This window comes from Ahaetulla prasina, chromosome 6, assembly GCF_028640845.1.
Source record: "Ahaetulla prasina isolate Xishuangbanna chromosome 6, ASM2864084v1, whole genome shotgun sequence".
Classification (NCBI taxonomy): Eukaryota; Metazoa; Chordata; class Lepidosauria; order Squamata; family Colubridae; genus Ahaetulla; species Ahaetulla prasina.
Window position 1 is genome coordinate 83,420,407 of NC_080544.1, and position 19,426 is coordinate 83,439,832.

General features: G+C 36.9%; 1 protein-coding gene across 3 annotated transcripts; it reads left to right on the forward strand.

Moving 5' to 3' along the window:
• Nucleotides 1-12,393: 12,393 nt before the first annotated feature.
• Nucleotides 12,394-15,888, forward strand: SUCNR1 (succinate receptor 1). 3 transcript variants are annotated; one of them, XM_058188199.1, is made up of 3 exons: nucleotides 12,394-12,581; nucleotides 13,313-13,461; nucleotides 14,096-15,888. In XM_058188199.1, exon 3 carries the CDS (start codon nucleotides 14,120-14,122, stop codon nucleotides 15,038-15,040), a length of 921 nt encoding a protein of 306 aa, XP_058044182.1. In that variant the 5' UTR covers nucleotides 12,394-12,581; nucleotides 13,313-13,461; nucleotides 14,096-14,119; the 3' UTR covers nucleotides 15,041-15,888. The 3 variants fall into 3 exon arrangements, with proteins under 3 accessions (XP_058044182.1, XP_058044181.1, XP_058044180.1); XM_058188198.1 differs by having other exon boundaries at nucleotides 12,395-12,581; nucleotides 13,313-13,434; XM_058188197.1 differs by lacking the exon at nucleotides 13,313-13,461 and having other exon boundaries at nucleotides 12,398-12,581.
• The last annotated feature ends 3,538 nt before the right edge of the window (nucleotides 15,889-19,426 follow it).

Sequence of the window (19,426 nt, forward strand, 5' to 3'; positions counted from 1 at the left end):
AGTATAACATGCGCCTTGTATAACATGCGCCTTGTGTGCAATCCCAAAACAACTGGAGCACCACTTGAACACCATAGGCATTGACAAATTTGCCAACAGTCAATTGCAGAAGGCAGCTTTACGTGGAGCAGCTTCCATCCTGTGACTATATCTGTAGGAGCATCAAGCATTCAGATTTGCCTATCTCATGTCCTTGGTAAGGACGCGATAGATAGACAAAAACACCAAACCAAGTCTGAACATCTGGCTGACTGTGCAATGATTAATAACAATAACAACAACAACATGGCTTAAATGACTACATAAAAAAGCAAAAGAGCATCTGCTGAAGGAGCTGAACAAGGGAAACAACTTGAAAACAGTGAGATTGAAAGCAGAATATCAAAAGGAAACAATTGAGCATCAACTTTCTAACTGGGAAAAAGAAGCTTATACACTGTCAATACCTGAAGTACATTGAAGGAAAGGCAGATACAAAGCTAACATGGAGGTGGTTGAGATCAGGGGTACTGAAGAAAGAAACTGAAGGGTTCAGTTTGTCTGCCCAAGAACAACCTCTGCAGATCAATTCCATAAAAGCAAAAATTCAACTTATCAGTAACAACAGCAAATCTTGCTTATGCAACAAGAGAGATAAAACAGTGAATCAACTTCTCAGTGGCTGCGGCAAAATGTTACAAACTGATGATTTACGACATCATGATTGAGTTGCCAAAATCACACATTGGAAGCTTTGCCAGAAGTTTGGGTTTGAAAGCAGCAAAAATTACTGGGAACACCAAAGTTCTTGAAAATGAACAGGTTGAGATCTTTTGACACTTTTGAATCCATACAGACAGACATCTGGCCTACAACATGTTGGACATCACTGTTATGGAAAAGAAAAAATGTCTGATTCATTGATATTACAATAACAGGTGAAGCACGAATTGAAGAGAAACAACTAGAAAAAATAACAAAATATTGTGATCTGCAAATTGATTGTGCAGATTGTGAGTGATTGTGGAGGAAGAAATCAATGGTTGTACCAATAATAATAGGAGCCCTTGAAGCAATACCCAAAGTATTGCTTAGATACATGGAAATTTTGAACTTATCAGACCTGAATATACTGACTTTACAAAAAAAAAACACCCACCTTACTCAGAACTCCCTATATACTCAGACATTACCTTAACAGCTCTTAGGTTTATGGTTAGACCTTGAACTGTTAAGTTTTTATCCATCCCAGACTGGATCGAATTGAAGATTAAATTTTAAACAACAACATAATTTGCCAAGTCTGTGCTGTAGCACTCCCCCCCTCCACTCTTACATGTCTTCCTGAGCCATATTCAAATATTATTATCATTCTGGGCTTATAAAATGTATCAGCCTTTTTGCCTAAATAATGGTTCCTATATATTTGTGCAAAATCACCTTCATTGTTTTCTACAGTTATCATACTGTAGGTTTGAATATATTTTCACTTCTTTTCCCTTTGTATCATATTATGCACAATATTAGGATTGCATCTGAGATAATGATCTGAGATCTTTCTGTTCACAGCTACATTGTCATCAAGCTTGTTTATGTATTTAGAAGGCTTTTTGCCTTTTTAAACAAAACCATTAGTCCAATCCTTGACTTCCTAATGGGTGATCATCGCAGAAAGATGCTACTGAGTAAAGTAAAATCTCTTTACAAGAACCACACCTGCCATAATGAAGTAATAATGAATGTGGGGATTTTTCTTATAAAAAGCAAACCACTCTGTTATGTTTTACAATGTTTGAGGTTATATTCTTAGCAGGTGCATAACACATGCCAGATCACTCTACATAGAAGGCAAAGGATAATGATGCTCTGAAAATAGCCCTGAAGGACATTTTCAATGGAGACCTACCATTTATCTTCATGATTTGAGATATTTCCATGACAACTGTACGGCATTAAAGAGGCAGCCAACATAGACAGACGATAAAAGCTGTGCTACCAACTTCATACTGGTAGAAGTATTTCTTCTATGGGCAAAGCCCTGTACTGGTTGAAAACACTGAAATTGTGAGCATTGGTAAAAACCCAATTTCAGATTGATTATTTTTTTAATTGATCTACATGGATGATTTTTTATGTGTGTTGCATATTTGTTGGTCAACTAATATCCTATAACTGGATATCTATGTAAGGTTGTTATTTACAAAGTCAATTCCTTCTACAGAGGAATTATTGAGTCTGTCATTTGCACCTCTATAACTGTCTGGTTCGGTTCTGCAACCCAACAAGAAAAACACAGACTTCAGAGGATAATTAGAACTGCAGAAAAAACAATTGCTACCAACCTGCCTTCCATTGAGGACCTGTATACTGCACGAATCAAGAAGAGGGCCGTGAAAATATTTACAGATCCCTCACATCCTGGACATAAACTGTTTCAACCCCTACCCTCAAAACGACGCTATAGAGCACTGCACACCAGAACAACTAGACACAAGAACAGTTTTTTCCCGAAGGCCATCACTCTGCTAAACAAATAATTCCATCAACACTGTCAGACTATTTACTGAATCTGCACTACTATCAATCTTCTCATAGTTCCCATCACCAATCTCTTTCCACTTATGACTGTATGACTATAACTTGTTGCTGGCAATCCTTATGATTTATATTGATATATTGACCATCAATTGTGTTGTAAATGTCGTACCTTGATGAACGTATCTTTTCTTTTATGTACACTGAGAGCATATGCACCAAGACAAATTCCTTGTGTGTCCAATCACACTTGGCCAATAAATTCTAATAAATTCTAATTATCAATAAGCAAGAGATGGAGCATTCCTCCTTGTTCTTAAAGTAAAATCTCCTTCAAGCTGAGATCAAATGCTGCTGATTTCATGGACATGCCCAGGCAACTTTGTTGGAAGCAATATGGAAGTATTGGTGCTTACTTTTAGGATGGTTGCTCAACTTCCTAGTCTAGTCAATTACATTAGAATTCCCAGGACAACTCTAGCTGTAAGTCCACCCATAAACATCATTATTTGTATCAACACTGATTGAGCAACCAGAGTTGGAAGGGACCTTGAAGGTCTTCTAGTCCAATCCTCTGCTCAAACAGGAAACCCTGTACCATTTCAGACAAATGTTGTCCAATCTCTTCTTAAAAACTTAGTGTTGGAGCACCCAAAACTTCTAGAGGCAACTCGTTCCACTGATTAATTGTTCTGTCAGTAAAGAACTATAAGAGGTCAAGTGACAAAACCACTATAATTTATGGCAAAAATACTGCCTACAATATGCTACTAGTCAGATCCTAATTTTTATTAATTCCTCATATTTTATTCTTCCACATGCTAAGATGAAATGCTAAAATTTATGAAGTGTATGTCTAACTTAGCAGTACCTTAAGAATTTCCCTAGCTGTGACATTGGTTTGGAGCTATCACTAAACATAACAATCTAATGCTGATTTTTTTTTCTTTTCCCCCCTACATTTGTGCAGATTCGTTTTTTCCCCTTACAATGGAATTAGTGAACTTGAGGTCATTTAGATATTGGATCCACATGTCATTAACCTCAGCCAAGATGATCAGCATTCAGGGGCTACAAGACTCTAACCCCGTAACTGCTAGAAACAGCAATCCATCATATAGTTAGCCACAAATTATTCTCAAAGCACTTAACTGTTTTAACAACCCTTTGGCACCAGTCATCTGTTTTTCAACTGTGTATTGCATGTTTATTACATGTTTGCAATTGTGCCTCTAGTAATGAATAGCTTGATTGTCTATATTTTGTTAGTTAAATGGTAGAAGGCATATCCATAACAACCACCACAAAATAAACTCTGCTGGCCAACATATACATTGTATTATAGAATGACCTTAGAAAACATAATAGTAGATCTTTATCCTTGACTTTTTTTATAACCTTTTTTCATAATTGTATGATTCACCTTGTACCTATTTATAGACAAAGACTTAAAACCATAAAACTGATAGTTAAAACAATGAAGTCTTGGACTGAGGGGCCAAAATTTAAGCTCTAGGCTTGCCTCAACTGCAGAGACTGGAGCATTTTTGAAGCTGCCTCAGCAGACTTGGATGAACTCACTGTTACTGTGACATAATACATCAGTTTTTGTGAGGGCTATTGTGTGCCGACTAAAAGCTTACACATGTACAGTAACATTAAACTTTGGTTCACAGCTAAGCTCAAGTTATGTTGTGCCAAAGAGGAAGCTTCCAGGAACTGAAATAGAATGCTATACAATCAAGCCAGGACTGTATTAACAAGGGAAATCAGGGCAGCAAGGAGAAGCTATTTTGAAAAGCTGAGGAATCAGCTCTCAACAAATGAACCAGCAAATGTGTAGAAAAGCCTTGAAAATATAACTGGCTACAGCAGACCACCCACCCTTATTGAAGAGAATTGGCAACTGGCCGATGACCTGAATGTGTTCTACTGTAGATTTGAGAGGAGACCACTGTCAACTATCACTACCCTCCCCATCTCAGGTACACAACAACAGCCAAGTCTTGTACACCTGACTCCATCTCTCTGGGTCCCCAACCTGTGATGATCCTAGAAAAAGAGGTGCAAGGTCTATTTCACAAACAAAATACCAGAAAAGCACCCCACCCAGACAGAGTAACTCTTCTTGCTTGAAAGTCTGCACTGATCAATTGGCCCCCATCTTCACCCACATCTTTAATAAATCACTAGAGATGAGTTATGTTCCTTCTTGCTTCAAATGCTACTATCATCCCAGTGCCCAAGAAGCCTTCCATCAAGGAGCTGAATGACTACAGACTGGTTGCTCTGACATTTGTGGTTATGAAAACCTTTGAAAAGTTAGTGCTGGCCCACCTGAAAATCATCATGGTCCACTGCTAGACACCCTTGTAATTTGCCTACCATGCAAATAGGTTGGCAGATGACAGTCGTTCCCCGCCCCCCCATGCCATCACTCTGGTAAACACATAATTCATACAGCATTGTCTGATGCCTAAGGATATCTAACCATGTAGGACTGAATTAGTATTATCTTTCTCATCTTTCCTATTACCTACTCCTGTGGTATCTTATGATTCACTTTTTGATTGTATCTTATGATTCATCACTCTGTTGCTTGTATGTGCAGTGAGAGCACCAGAGACAAATCCCTTGTATGTCCAATCACACCTGGTCAATAAAGAATAGTTCTGTTCTGTTCTATTGACATAGGTATAAAATTTCAAGGTTAATTTCATCAGCAATGTATGCTAAAACCCAAATTTAAAAAAATAGGATATTGCATAAATAAAGTTGTCTTGGTATCATTATTAATTATATATGTTTCTAAGCATTTCTTTAAATACATTGAAATATTTGAGAATATTTCAATATTTGAGAAGTTAATCTGCACACAGGTAATCCTCAATGTACGACCAAAATAGAGACCAAAATTTCTGTTATTAAGTGAGACAGTTGTGAGTTTTGGCCTATTTTATGACCTTTTTTGCCATAGTTGTTAAGTGAATCACTGCAATTTTTAAGTTAGTACTGCAGTTGTTAAGTGAATCTGGCTTCCCAATTGACTTTGTTTGTCAGAAGGTCGCGAAAGGTAATCACATGACCCAGGACCATCAGCCATCATAAATATGAGTCAGTTGCCAAGAGTCTGCATTTTGATCACATGATCATGGGAATGCTGCAACAGGTATAAGTGTGAAAAATGGTCATAAGTCACTTTTTTCAGTGTGTTGTAACTTCGGATGGTCACTAAATGAACTGTGGTAAATTGAGGACTACCTGTATTGCAAAATAAACCTATTTCAGGTGCATAGAATACTTTATGAATAAGTATGTCTTGGATTCTGATGCTTCCTCTTAATTCATTCATCAAAAAAAGATACTGGAAGCTTCCCAGAAAGTAACCCACTGCATTGCTGAATTTTGGCAACTAAAAAATAAGAAGCATTAAAACATTGCTAATATTTTGTCCATTATATTATTCCAGACTGAGACTGTTCTATTTAGCAATAGCAACAGCACTTAAACTTATATACTGTTTCACAGTGCTTTTACAGCCCTCTCTAAGCGGTTTACAGAGTCAGCATATTTCTCCCAACAATCTGGGTCCTCATTTTATCAACCTCAGAAGGATGGAAGGCTGAGTCAACCTTTATTTATTTATTTATTTATTTGATTTCTATACCGCCCTTCTCCCGAAGGACTCAGGGCGGTGTACAGGCAAAAATAAAACAGACAGTACAATATATAATTTAAGCCTGGTGAGATTTGAACTGCCAAATTGCAGGCAGCCGGCAGTCAGCAAAAGTAGCCTGCAGTACTACACTCTAACCACTGTGCCACCGTGGCTCATAGAATAGAATAGAATTTTATTGGCCAAGTGTGATTGGACACACAAGGAATTTGTCTTGGTGCATATGCTCTCAGTGTACATAAAAGAAAAGATACGTTCATCAAGGTACAACATTTACAACACATGTAAAACACATGATTTAAAGTTAAATTCCCTATGATGTAGGTGGAGGTATATGAGTCTAGCTTCTGCCTTTTAGATTCTACTACCAACAATCAGAGAGCCAGTTTGGTATAATAGTTAAGGCATCAGACTAAAAACTAGGAATTGTAGTCCTATTTCAAGCATGAAGTTAGAAGAAATGATTTTATCCTGGACATATTTAGCTATCTTATAAAGCCTGTAATGCTGGGAAAGGCAGAAGGAAAAAGAAGAGAATGACCAGCAACAAAGGAAATGGATTCAGTTACAGTGGCAATGCGTACTTTGTTGGAGGGTCTGTAGGGCTGCTGATGGATTTATGTGGTTGCTGGCAGTCAACAAACCTCTTACTGGCACATAATCCATCTGTATCACATCCACATACCTGTATTTATGTATGCCTGCATCAGTTTTCCAGCAGCAGTATTATATTTGTGGACAATATAATATATTTGTCTAAAGATATGCCATTAGCAAACATGGTAGTATCAGAGTATAAGGCAACTATTTATTGCATCATTGGGGAACAAACGTTAAGAAGCTCATTACTGTAGCAGTACTGTATAATTATAGCAAACGAGAGATACCATTTTAATGGTTTAAATTATTATACACCGAACTAGAAGTCTTTCTAATGAACTGGGAAAATGAGTTCTCCTGATTAGGTTACATAATCTTATGCTTCATAAGTGGCAGATCCAGTTTCTGAGGCGTGTGCTTATTTGAGACAAAAGGTAACATAGGAATTTTGGAGAGTTGTAAGAGCTGTTTCATTTCCAGTAGTCTTTCTTTGTTAACCTCTGGTTTTTTCATCACTGAAAAGAATCATAAAAATTAAAAGTATGTTCCTGGTCAATTGGATTTTTTTCAGACAATTAATATGCACTTGCATTCTCTTTATTGCTTGACAATCACATCCCCCCTTTTTAAAGGAGATTTGTGTTTCAGTCAGTCAGATACTATTTTGAGTTAAATGTACATTTAAAACCACGGTCATCTTGAATTTAGAAGAGAGGAAGTAAACTGGGCTCCTTCATACAGATGAGCAAGATTGACTAACCATTCTTGTAAAGTGTTCATTCACATACATGGCAAAATGAAGAGTAAGACATTTTCTATTAAATGGCAAAATTCACACACTACACACTACACACATTCACACACTACATGAAGGCTACAAAACCAATTGCTATAAGGCACAATTAGGCAGGTTCTTCAAGTTGGATGAGAGTTCTGGGTGAGAGCTGAACTAGATCCTTGGCAGCTTGAAGATGTTTGGACTTGCTTGCTGGGGAATTCTGACAATTAAAGTCCACACATCTCCAAATAGCCAAGATTGAGGAATAATGGATTAGATTGAGAACTGGGGGGTGGTAACCCAAACCTGGAATCAAATAGTGGCAAATCATTTTCACATTTTTGCTCAAACCCCTAATAAGATAGAAGAAGAACTGGACAAGATAACAAAACAGAAAAACTTGCGAGTAGAAGTAGAATACCTGTGGCAAAAGAAAGCAAAAGCTGTATCAATAATAAGAGGCATCTTAGGTCTAATCCCAAAACAACTGGCGCACCACTTAAACACTATAGACACTGGCCAAATCACCATCAATCAATTGCAAATCAATAGCAAAAGGCAGTTTTACATAGAACAGCTTATATCCCATAACAATACCTTTAAGACCATCAAGGTCCTGTGTCAGGTCCTTGGAATACGTGGATATCAAATCCTGTCTCTAAACATATGGATGACTGTGTGATAAACCATGGATAGGTTAATAATAAATTGTTACAGCTACTACCAAGGATCATTTCTGTACCTCATGTATGAAGGTTTTCAAAGAAACTACCCATCCTACCTAGCTATGCCAGGTTTGTCAACCTTGGATCCCTCCAGAATATCCTTCCCAGAATGGACAGTGCTAAGGATTCTAGGAATTGAAGTTTATTTGAGTGACTGGATCCATATAGGGAACAATAGAGCTCTTGCTGAGGACATGAAGAATTTCTGAGGAATCGAATATTAATTATATAGCCTGCCTTTATGGGAGTTGCCTGGCCATCTGAGGATAGTTGGAAATTCTAGGGGGTTGTTTCTCAACCTACTTTAAGAAGTGTGGACTTCATCTCCCAGAATTTCTCAGCCAGCATAAGCCGTCCTATCTCAGCAGGTTCTCTTGTGCCATTCCATAGAGAGTGTTTTCTGGATAAAATGGTAAATACCATTTGATGCTGACTTCAAATAAATGCATCAGTGAGACATGTAGGATATTTTTATGGGGTGGGGGGAGGGTAACATTATGATAATAATTTGCCAATGCCTGTTCTAGTTTTTTTGTTTTAATTTTTAATTTGTTTAGCTTTGTTTATAGCTTTGGCAAGTAGCTGTCTTCAAGCACACTTTCAGGCTCGTGCTTCTTAACTCATTTAAAGATCGGTCAGGACTCATCTTGTGACATATTTCTGGATAGCTGCCTTCAATAATGAACAAATAACTATTTAAAAAGTAACATCCACAGAATAAAGAGTTTTAAAGGTTAGGGTTTTTTTAAAATAGTTAAAGAATCTTTAGTTTCAAAGACAGATCAGAGATGTTTGAAATGATTAATTTGATTTTACTGTCTCTGGTATTGTTTTGGCATTTTTTGCCTTCCCTATTTCCAATTAGGATAAAGGTACAAATGATCTTGTGCTAACTTTGACAGCTGTAGCCCATTATTCATGTAAGTAGCTTACCCAGAAGAGAAATACAGTGCATTTTCAACAGCTGTTTGCTTCATAGATTTTTTTCTATAACAAAATTGTCCAAAGATTATTTGTATTTTTTACAAAAGTTTCCAGCTCTTATGATTTATCATCTTAAGTCAGGAACAGTATGAGCTCCCCCAAAGTCTCAAGTCTGATGTTCGAAAACCGCACTGATCATGATCAAATAGTGACAGAAGAGAATAATGTTTAAAAACACCACTGGATGAAAATGTAATTTTATTTAAATTAATTCAACTATAAAAGTGTTGAACCAAATTTAACTTTTGTCCTTGTATCATCTCTTAACTTTTCAAAGATTGTCCCCAGCATACCTAAAAATCTAGGTATGATTTTGTGATCTGGTTTATGTGAGTATATCCTCCTCCTCCTCCTCCTCCTCCTCCTCCTCCTCCTCCTCCTCCTCCTCCTCCTCCTCCTCATCATCATCATCATCATCATCATCATCAGGCAGTATGGTTAAAACCAAAAGAAATGGAAGAATAAGAGGAAGATTACAATGATACTTGAACATGTTGGTATCAGATACAGATACAGATTAATAGAGTTGGAAGGGAGCTTGTAGGTTATGTTGTCCACCCCCCACCCCATTCCCAAGCTGTTCCATTGGTTAATTGCTCTCACTGTCAGAACATTTCTTCTTATTTCCAGGTTGAATCTCTCTTTGATCAGTTTCCATCCATTATTCCTTTTCTGCCCTTCAGGTGCTTGGAAAATAGCTTGACCCCTTTCTCTCTGTGGCAGCCCCTCAAATATTGGAACACTGCTATCATGTCTCTCCTGGTTCTTCTCTTCACTAGACTAGCCATGCCCAGTTCCTGTAACCGTTCTTCATATTTTTTAGTCTCCAGTCCCCAAATCATCCAGGTTGCTCTTCTCTGCACTCTTTCTAGAGTCTCAACATCTTTTTTATAGTGTGGTGACAAAAAATGGATGCAGTGCTCTAGGTGTGGTCTAGTAAGGCTTTATAGAGTGGTGTTAGTACCTCACTTGATCTTGATTGTATCCCTCTGTTAATGCAATTTAGGATTGCATTGGCTTTCTTGGTTGCCACTGTGCACTGTTGGCTCATATTTAATTGGTTGTCTACTATTGCCTATTACTTCTGAGAGGTAAAGAGAAGAAAGAAGACAATGTTTTTCCATAGTGGCATAGAAACTGCAATAGTTTCCAGATACAGTTCTTCTTGTTGGCTTTCAGGAAGATGTTCAAAATGGAATATTATATGATAGATTTTAATCAAATTCATGATCTGCGCACAAATGCAGATTTATTTCATTTAATTTTCTTTACTTTTTTGATATTTTATTTTTGGTTATATTACATCTTTTAGTTTGGGTTCTTATAATTATCTTATTAATATTTGATTTTTTTCTTATCTATCATGTAAGGGAGTCACTGGACTGGATGATGATAAAAATGATATAAAAGTAGGTATTGCATATAAAATTGTAGATAACGCTTTACCTATAAATTATTTTTTTTAATTGTAATGTAATGCTTGGGAGCTAGCGCTTCAGTGAAAACTGCTTTAAACTTGATTGTTTAAAAAAAATGATTCTTGTAACAGAGTGACAAAATCTGGAGTATCTCAGCCAATTCAGTTGTTTCAGCTACTAATTTTCACAGTTTTAATTCCAACTTAACTTCTGTAAACCTTATCCTTTATTTAAAGGTTCCTAAGGGGGTATTTGTAAGTGCACTAACCTGCCTATTATCCCTGTCAGAGTTTTTTAATTTTGTTTGCTTGAATTTGTCATTTTTGTTTGACGAATAAATAAAAAATAAATAAGTAAATGGTGACCATGTTAAGCAGCTCTTCCCCTTGGGAGAATTACTCCTAGAAGTGGACCATTATTAAGACTTTTTTTTTCTTTTAAGCTTCTTACACTCTGCTGAGCTACAGACAGTAGCCAAATCCAACACTGTTGTATTAAATTAATGCAAGATAAAGGTCTATTCACCATTCTACAGTTGGAGAGTGAATTAATGAGGGAGAATATCATCTTATGCTTGGTTAGAAAACATTTGATGGCATTTTAGCCTCATTGTTATTTTAAAGCTTTTTGCATGTTGAAACACACCTCCTGGACCAAGGATGAGCAACATTATCTTCTTCATAATATCCTTCGATGTTATCTCCAGGCTCTCAAAATTATATCAGTAAAATTATGTAATTTTTAAAAGCAACATGCCGGATGCAGTGTGCTGCTGCGGAATTCTGAGAGTTGAAGTCCACATATCTTAAAGTTGCCAAGTTTGAAAAATATTAACGTAGAGAGGTTAGCCTAATTTTCCATAAGCTAATTCTTTCCCGGTATGTTGTGACTTCAATTCCCAGATTCTGAGCCAAATGGCAGAGAAAGTTGGAAGTTGTAGTCTGGAAGGCACAAGGTTATAAACAACCATATTATCTTATGTAACTATATGCTAGGCTATAAAACTGCATCTAGATATAGATAGAATCTGGGTATTCATGATATTGAAGTATGGAAAAACATACTTTCATTATGAACTGATGGTAGAACAGGGAAGGTATTCATACTTGCTACAAAGACCCTCCCCACCCCGCTTCAAACTTACAGTGTCAGACAATGAGGTTGAATGAACGAGAACATTGTCAGGGTGATTTGGAAATAATTTTTCATATAAATATAAATATCCAGTTCAATGTATAGATGAGTCATGGTGGAGTCTGAATTATAATTCCTGAAATTTTAAGTTATTGAAATATCTCGGATTTCATGCTAGCAACTAACTTAAGTTGATTGAATACAAGAATATAAGGTGTGGTAATTTCTAAAGGTTTGCTAATGTAAATAAGGAAGTGGTAGTTAGCTTTAGGTATCGTAGCATCTCATTCTATGACTCAGTGACAGAAATAATTCTTATTCTAATTGCACAATGTTTGATAAAAAAAAAAACCAAGCATGTTTTTTAAAGTTCCTTCTTATATTTTCTAGTTATTGAAAACCTTTTTTTGTGTGTGTGTGTGTAATCAGCTCAAGCAGAACTTTATAAATAGATTTTGTCCCTTTAACTATGGGACACTTGGCCAGATTCTAGTGGCTCAGCGAAGGCAAACACTTGTTTCATTACTTCAGTGTTCTCAGAATGAGTTTTGCAACACTTACGCTACAGTGGCTCTGCCTACCTAGCTCAGTCCAATAAACTTCCAGTAACAACTGAATCATTAACCACTTTCAATACAGTATGCAAATCAGGCAGAGCGTCTTCTCTTGGGCTGTTTTCATTATATCGTGGCTCATCCCTCAGAATATGGTCAAGACATATCTTTCAAGGACAATACCCATTCTACAGAATGGTAAGTTGCCTTAAAAGAAAAAGAATCAAAAATTATTATATAGTTTATTATATGGAGTATTGTGAGAAGTTTTCAATGCTTTGTATCTATAACTGTGATTAGATATGAATGCTTATATTCTTGAAATTAATGGTATCAGTTAAAAACAACAATCTTATCCTGAATATTAAACAACTGTGTATATATATTTTTTCCAAATAATAGTTCTGCTTTTAGTATTGATACTTCAAGTCTGGTTCCTCAGTCATAATGATTATGCAGTTTGTAATTATATTATTGGATAGTTCTATATTGAAACTCTAGCAATATTTAAACACACACATACACACACATGAGTTTAATTCATGCCTTTTCTGAAACTGCCTTTTTCTTTAAGAAAACTCATGTGTAATTTTCAAAAGTAAAGCAACATGTGTAGTGGCTTTTGTTATGGAATCTATATCAACTTTTGTTCTCAGTTATCTCAAAATTGATAGTTTGATCCTTTCCTTTTGAGTTAAATTTAGACTGGATTGGCTGCATTAATTCTGACTAAAACCAACCACTACCAATAGCTGATTCAAGTCTGATGGGGTTCAATGAAGCTCATCTACATTTGACTGGTAGACCAATTATCCTGACACATTTTTAATTGAGTTTATTGTGGAGCCTAGGGTTAAAATGATCTTGATGGTCACTTGAGGCCACATGATTCTGTTAGCTCTGACTGAATTAATGTGGGCTTTCAATAGGAATTATCAGGGTATCTTCTGGAATAACTGCAAAATCCAGTGCTTTCCAAATACCTGCTGGTGTTGACAATGAGTTGGATGAAGAATTTAACCTGAATCCCTGAAAGATAGATACATCTACTGTGAGTAATTATAATTTTGGAAAGAAAGTAGGTCTACTTTTTATTCTTTTACAATAAGCCTGAAGTCTGAAGGAATATCTGGATATGAATCTCAATTTGCGCTGGCTGAGGTAACCCATAGAATTTCCTATTATCAGTTTCAGCTGAGACATGTTTTATCTTGGAAGGAAATCACCTTTCAGCAAAGGTTTTCCCCCTATAACTTTCATTTAAAAAGGACTTTATTTGTTAACAAATATGTCATGGGAAATAAAAAGAAGATCTTGAGAAATTGTAATATATAGCTGAAAAGATCTGAATGACCACTGGGTGGCAACAAACAGAATTCTATACATCCATGCAATCAAACTGGAATTTGGACTTTTGTGGACCAAATTTGGTAGTCTTATTTTAGACATTGAACCAAGTAAATAAGAGAAACAGAAGGATCTCCTTTCTCTCGAGAACAGTCTTGCAATCAATATTGCTTTAAATGTGAGTAAAGACTATCTCGAGATCAACTTTTTACAAGACAAAACAATAAAACAAACTAGAAAGCCCAGTTGCCTCAGAATAAGCACTTTTGGGACAACCATGACCTGAATGACTGAGAAACTCTATAGAATAATAAAATAAATACTTAAAAAAAAAAACATTACTTACATCAGTTTTATATTTTCAGGACACAAATGACACCAGAGAATGCATGAAGCTACCGGACCAGCTGGAAAAATATTACCTTACCACCATGTACTCTCTTGAATTCATCTTTGGTTTCACTGGAAATGCTGTTGTTGGTTTGGGTTCACTTTTCTACTGGAAGACCTGGAAAAGTAGCAACATCTACCTGATCAACTTAATCCTGTCAGATTTATCTTTTCTTTGCACACTGCCATGGCTAGTGTCAAGTTATTCCAAAGGAATAGATGACAACGTGTGGTGCCAATTTAACAGAATTATCCTGTATTTTAATTTGTACACAAGCATCCTTTTCCTGACATTTATAAGTATTGACAGGTATCTGCTCATGAAGTATCCCTTCAAAAATCATTTTCTGCAGAAGAAAGCCACGGCTATTGTTTTCTCAGTAGCCATATGGATCTGGATTATGTTGGAACTGTCTCCTATATACTACTTCATCACCTTTCAGAATAAAAGCAACAGTAGCCAATGTTTAGATTATGCAAGTTCAGGAGATGCACTCCCCAGCCTCATCTACAGTCTGATCTTGACAGTCACTGGGTATATAATCCCATTGTGTATCATGTGGTTTTTTTATGTAAAGACTCGTGCTCTCCTTATAAGCCACAGTTTGCGGTTCACCACCGCTCTGCCTCTTGAGAAGCCTCTCACGCTAATCATTATGGCAGTGAGTATCTTCTCACTTCTCTTTGCTCCCTATCACATCATGCGCAATGTTAGAATTGCCTCCCGAATATCATCCTGGAAGCCTTCCGAATGCACTGAGAACGTGATTAAAGCTGCTTACACAATAACAAGGCCTATTGCCTTCTTGAACAGTGTAATTAATCCCATCTTTTATTTCTTAATGGGAGATCACTTCAGGGAAACGCTCATGATCAACATAAGGTATTTCTTAAAAAGAGTTCTACCTTGCTATAAATGAAGTTTCAATGAAGTCTTTGGACAGATATGGAAGTTGCTAGTTTATGCAATACAAGATACAATTTTTACTAAGAATTTGGCAATTGTCCATGAACTCAAGTGGATTCTAAACGTGGACATTAAATCCTGTTGTTTTCTTCAAGTATTTCATCCAAGCTTGAAGTATTATGGCACACGCTTGGATCTTGTTAGGTGGATAAAAGGCCAGATAGTATCCGAAGTATAAAGTGATTATCATCAGTTTTGGATCCGCACCTTCCTTTTTCAGAAAGACATACACTTGAAATGGTGTTCCATACTAGCTGAATTCCATTCAAGATGGATTACTGGGGTATGTTGTATTGCATGTGAACTACCTCTGAAAAGAAAGTAAAACTCATGCCTAATATAACTGCCAGAGTTAAATCCTTACCCAAGGAGATTGGGTCATAAGTGATATATTGCCGATTGCTAAAGAGAGGTTTGTATGGTGAAAAACAGGATACCCATTTCAAGCATTTAAATTATAAATAGTATTAGGCTATGGGAGACATTCTTCAAATTTCTTTGAAATAAGAGAATTAAAGCAGATTCTCTTTCATTGACAGAAAAAAAATCAGAAGGCTGTCTCTACTGTGTAGTAATTTAGCCTTTAAAACTCTAAATAAATTAGAACCAGTTATCTAAATAACTTTCATTATATACCTCTCAATCAGCTGACCTCCTGAGTATTTTTTTTTGGATTAGAAAAGCAATTAACTAAAAAGGAGGATGTTTCTCTGATGCACAGAATTCAGTGACACATTATAGTAGAGGTCTTCAAACTTGGCAGCTTTAAGACTTGTGGACTTCAACTCTCAGCTATGCTGGCTGGAGAATTCTGAGAGTTGAAGTTCACAAGTCTTAAAGCTGCCAAGTTTGAAGACCTCTGCTTTACAGTCATGTTCCATAAGTGCCATTACTGTAATTTTTTTTGGTGTTAAGCAAATCACTTTTTCATAATTTTAATATATTTGGGGTTCTTGCCACCACTTTTTGTTTGTATTTTTTATATGAGTTTGCTTCATACATATCAGATGCCAGTGTTTGTTACTTTGCCCTGACCCTATGACTTTTCATTGATTGCATAGAAGAGCACTCTAAATGTGAACGTAGGATATTTTATTTATAACTTTGTATATTTGTATTTATATACTTGCTTTTTTATTTATTTTCTTAAATAAATCTTGCTGAAAATGAGATTTCTTCAGTTCAGTAATACACCATTTCAATAACTTTTCTTTGCTTTTGGTAGAAGTAGCTATCTGAAGATTGAAAAATAAGTTTTAACGCTGAAACTTTTTATAACTTTCTCTCCCTCTTAACCCAAATTTAAGAAGTGGGGATAGAGCTAACGTATTGGTGAATACCACATTTTCTATCCAACCAAACTGCTTCCTTATCACAAGATTTCAATTTTTAAAATTTTTATTATTTTTTAAATAATGAAAAGTGACAGTTAATCTCTAAATGCTGCTAAAGCACCCACTTTTAAAATCATGTTTATTTACCAAATACATTAGGGTGCAGAAGCATTCTTAGAAAATAAAAATGGCTGCAAATTAGAACCTGCCTGAGGGAGACTGGGGGGGAAGGTGTTTAGGAAGTATGAAATCTAAAATAAATAAAGAATTGCTATGTTAGTAAGTATATGTAGCTACTCTGAAAAGACAATCTGGAATTGTAATTTTTTGAAAGAAAGAAAGTCATTACTTTACACACCGGCAATGACCTTGAGTTATCTTGAGATAAGCTGGGCGGCCTATAAATTTTATACATACATACATATATACATACATACATACATACATAAATTTTTTTTTTAAAAAAAAGATGATTAGGGGACTGGAAGCTAAAACATATAAAGAATGGTTGCTGGAATTGGGTATGTCTAGTCTTATGAAAAGAAGAACTTGGGGTGACATGATAGCAGTGTTCCAATATCTCAGGGGCTGCCATAAAGAAGTGGGAGTCAGGCTATTCTCCAAAGTACCAGAGGGCAGGACAAGAAGCAATGGGTGGGAACTAATCAAGGAGAGAAGCAACCTAGAACTAAGGAAAAATTTTCTGACAGCTAGAACAATTAATCAGTGAAACAACTTGCCTCTAGTAGTTGTAAATACTTCAACACTGGAAGTTTTTAAGAAGAGATTGGATAACCATTTGTCTGAAATGGTGTAGGTTTTCCTGCCTAGGCAGGGGGTTGTACTAGAAGACCTCCAAGGTCCCTTCCTATTCTTTATTCTATGCTATTGACTAAATGTGACTAAATAAATGGCAGTCACTCATAGTAGGTAAGTCCCACTCCTAATTTGACAAACATTTTGTGAGAGTGCCTACAGCCTGTTTTCAAAATTGTATGTGTACCAGTTGTTTTAAATGCTTTGTTTATCTCTACTATCTTATAGCATAGATCTGAAGGTTCATCCCGCTAAATTAAGCTGTGTGATCTTAACTCCTTGCCAGAGTGAATAAAAATATGGTATAGATTAGAAATACCAAATGCCAAATCTATTATTACTTAGAACACAAGCATCAAATGAAAGCAGGACCTGTATTTTTAACACGCCTTCAAACCTGTAAAGATATTTATCTTTACAGTTTGGCAGAGTGCCTATAGAGCAGGGGTCCCCAACCTTTCGGACCTCAGGGACCACTAAATTCATAATTTTAAATCCTGCGGACCACTAATATGATTTGCCTAATGACCAGCTGGGTGGGCGTGGCTAGGTGGTCATGTGACTGGCGTGACCAACTTGACTTCACTCATGTCGAGGGGTGCCTTGCCGGCCTCTACTCATCCCTCCCCTCCCAGCCACTCCTCGCCCAGGCTCCTTAGGGCCCCAACAAGAAGCAGTTGTTGGAGCTAAGCAGCCACCATTTATTTATTTATTTATAATTTAATTTTTATACCGCCCTTCTCCCGGAGGACTCAGGGTGGTTTACAGCCATATTAAAACTGACACAAAATACAAACACAAATTTAAAAGCAAAATTAAAAACCAAATTACAATAGGCCAAATCAAACTAAAACGGTCATAGACCGACATAAAACCCATTAAAATTTTCATTAAAAAATTTCGCTTAGGCCAGTCCTGCATGGTGAAATAATAAGGTCTTAAGTTCGCGTTTGAAGGTCCAGAGGTCGGGGAGTTGGCGCAACCCCGGAGGCAGGTCATTCCAAAGGGCAGGTGCCGCCACAGAGAAGGCTCTCCCCCTGGGGGCCGCCAATCAGCATTGTTTGGTCGATGGCACCCTGAGAAGGCCATGAGAAAGAGTTGGCAAAACAACTGGCTCGGTTCAAATTGGATCTGACTGAGAAGAAGGCTCAGCGCAAGCACCTCACTGAGGACTAGGAGCATAGACTTTCCAAGAAAGACCTGTGGGAGTGCAAGGCCAGGTACTTGCACCTGGAGGCTCAGCCAGCTGAGATGGTCAGTCAGTTCCAGGCCATGATGCTATCCCACTGGAACAAGGCCTTTCTGCTCTTTGCCACCAGCAGCACTTCCCTCCAGCCTTCGCCCAAAGCCCTGCACCAGGAGGCTGAAGCAGAGCCCAAGTTGGAATTTTTGTCCCCCTCTGACCCACACAAAAAGACCCCGAAGGGGGAGACTCTGCAGCAACATTGCACATAACTGTCCCAGGGGCCGTAGTTTGAGGATCCCTGATTTAGTGCAATATTAAAAAATGCAAATAATTTTTCTGGGGACCACCAAAATGTTCTCACGGACCACCAGTTGGTGACCGCTGATATAGAGTCTATCTCAGTCTTGTGCCACCTGTCACATATACACCACGCTCCACCCCAAGTCCCTCACCCAAATCCACTCCACCCCAACCCTAAATCGGGTTGACAAATATTTAAACATAGCCCTACAAATATTGATTCAATGCCAATAGGTAAACAAAGCACATATATTTAAAATACGAACTGCACTGAAGATACCTACTGCATTACCTTTAGCTTATCTATGCCCCTGCAATTCAAAGACATGGCAAGATTAATTTTTTAAAAATGGCAAGGATTTATCAGCTGAAAATGTGTGTTACAGATCCAGCTGATGAACTCTTGTTTGTGCTGCTAACAAATCCATCCAGGTACAGCTAAATCATTTTGCTAGCACTATCACATTTAATGTGACAATGTTCTTTATTTCCAATGCATGGGGTAACACCAGGGATTGGGCAAACTGATTTTTCTTCTGTCAGCCACTTAAAAATGCATTGCCTCTATTTACTTTAGCATGAAAGTTGACACAGTTAGATACTCCCACCATAAAACCAGGAAGCCACGTGTCAGTGGTTCAAATAGAAGCTTAAAAAATACCTTTCGAAAGAGAATATTCACAGATGCATTTATAAATAATTT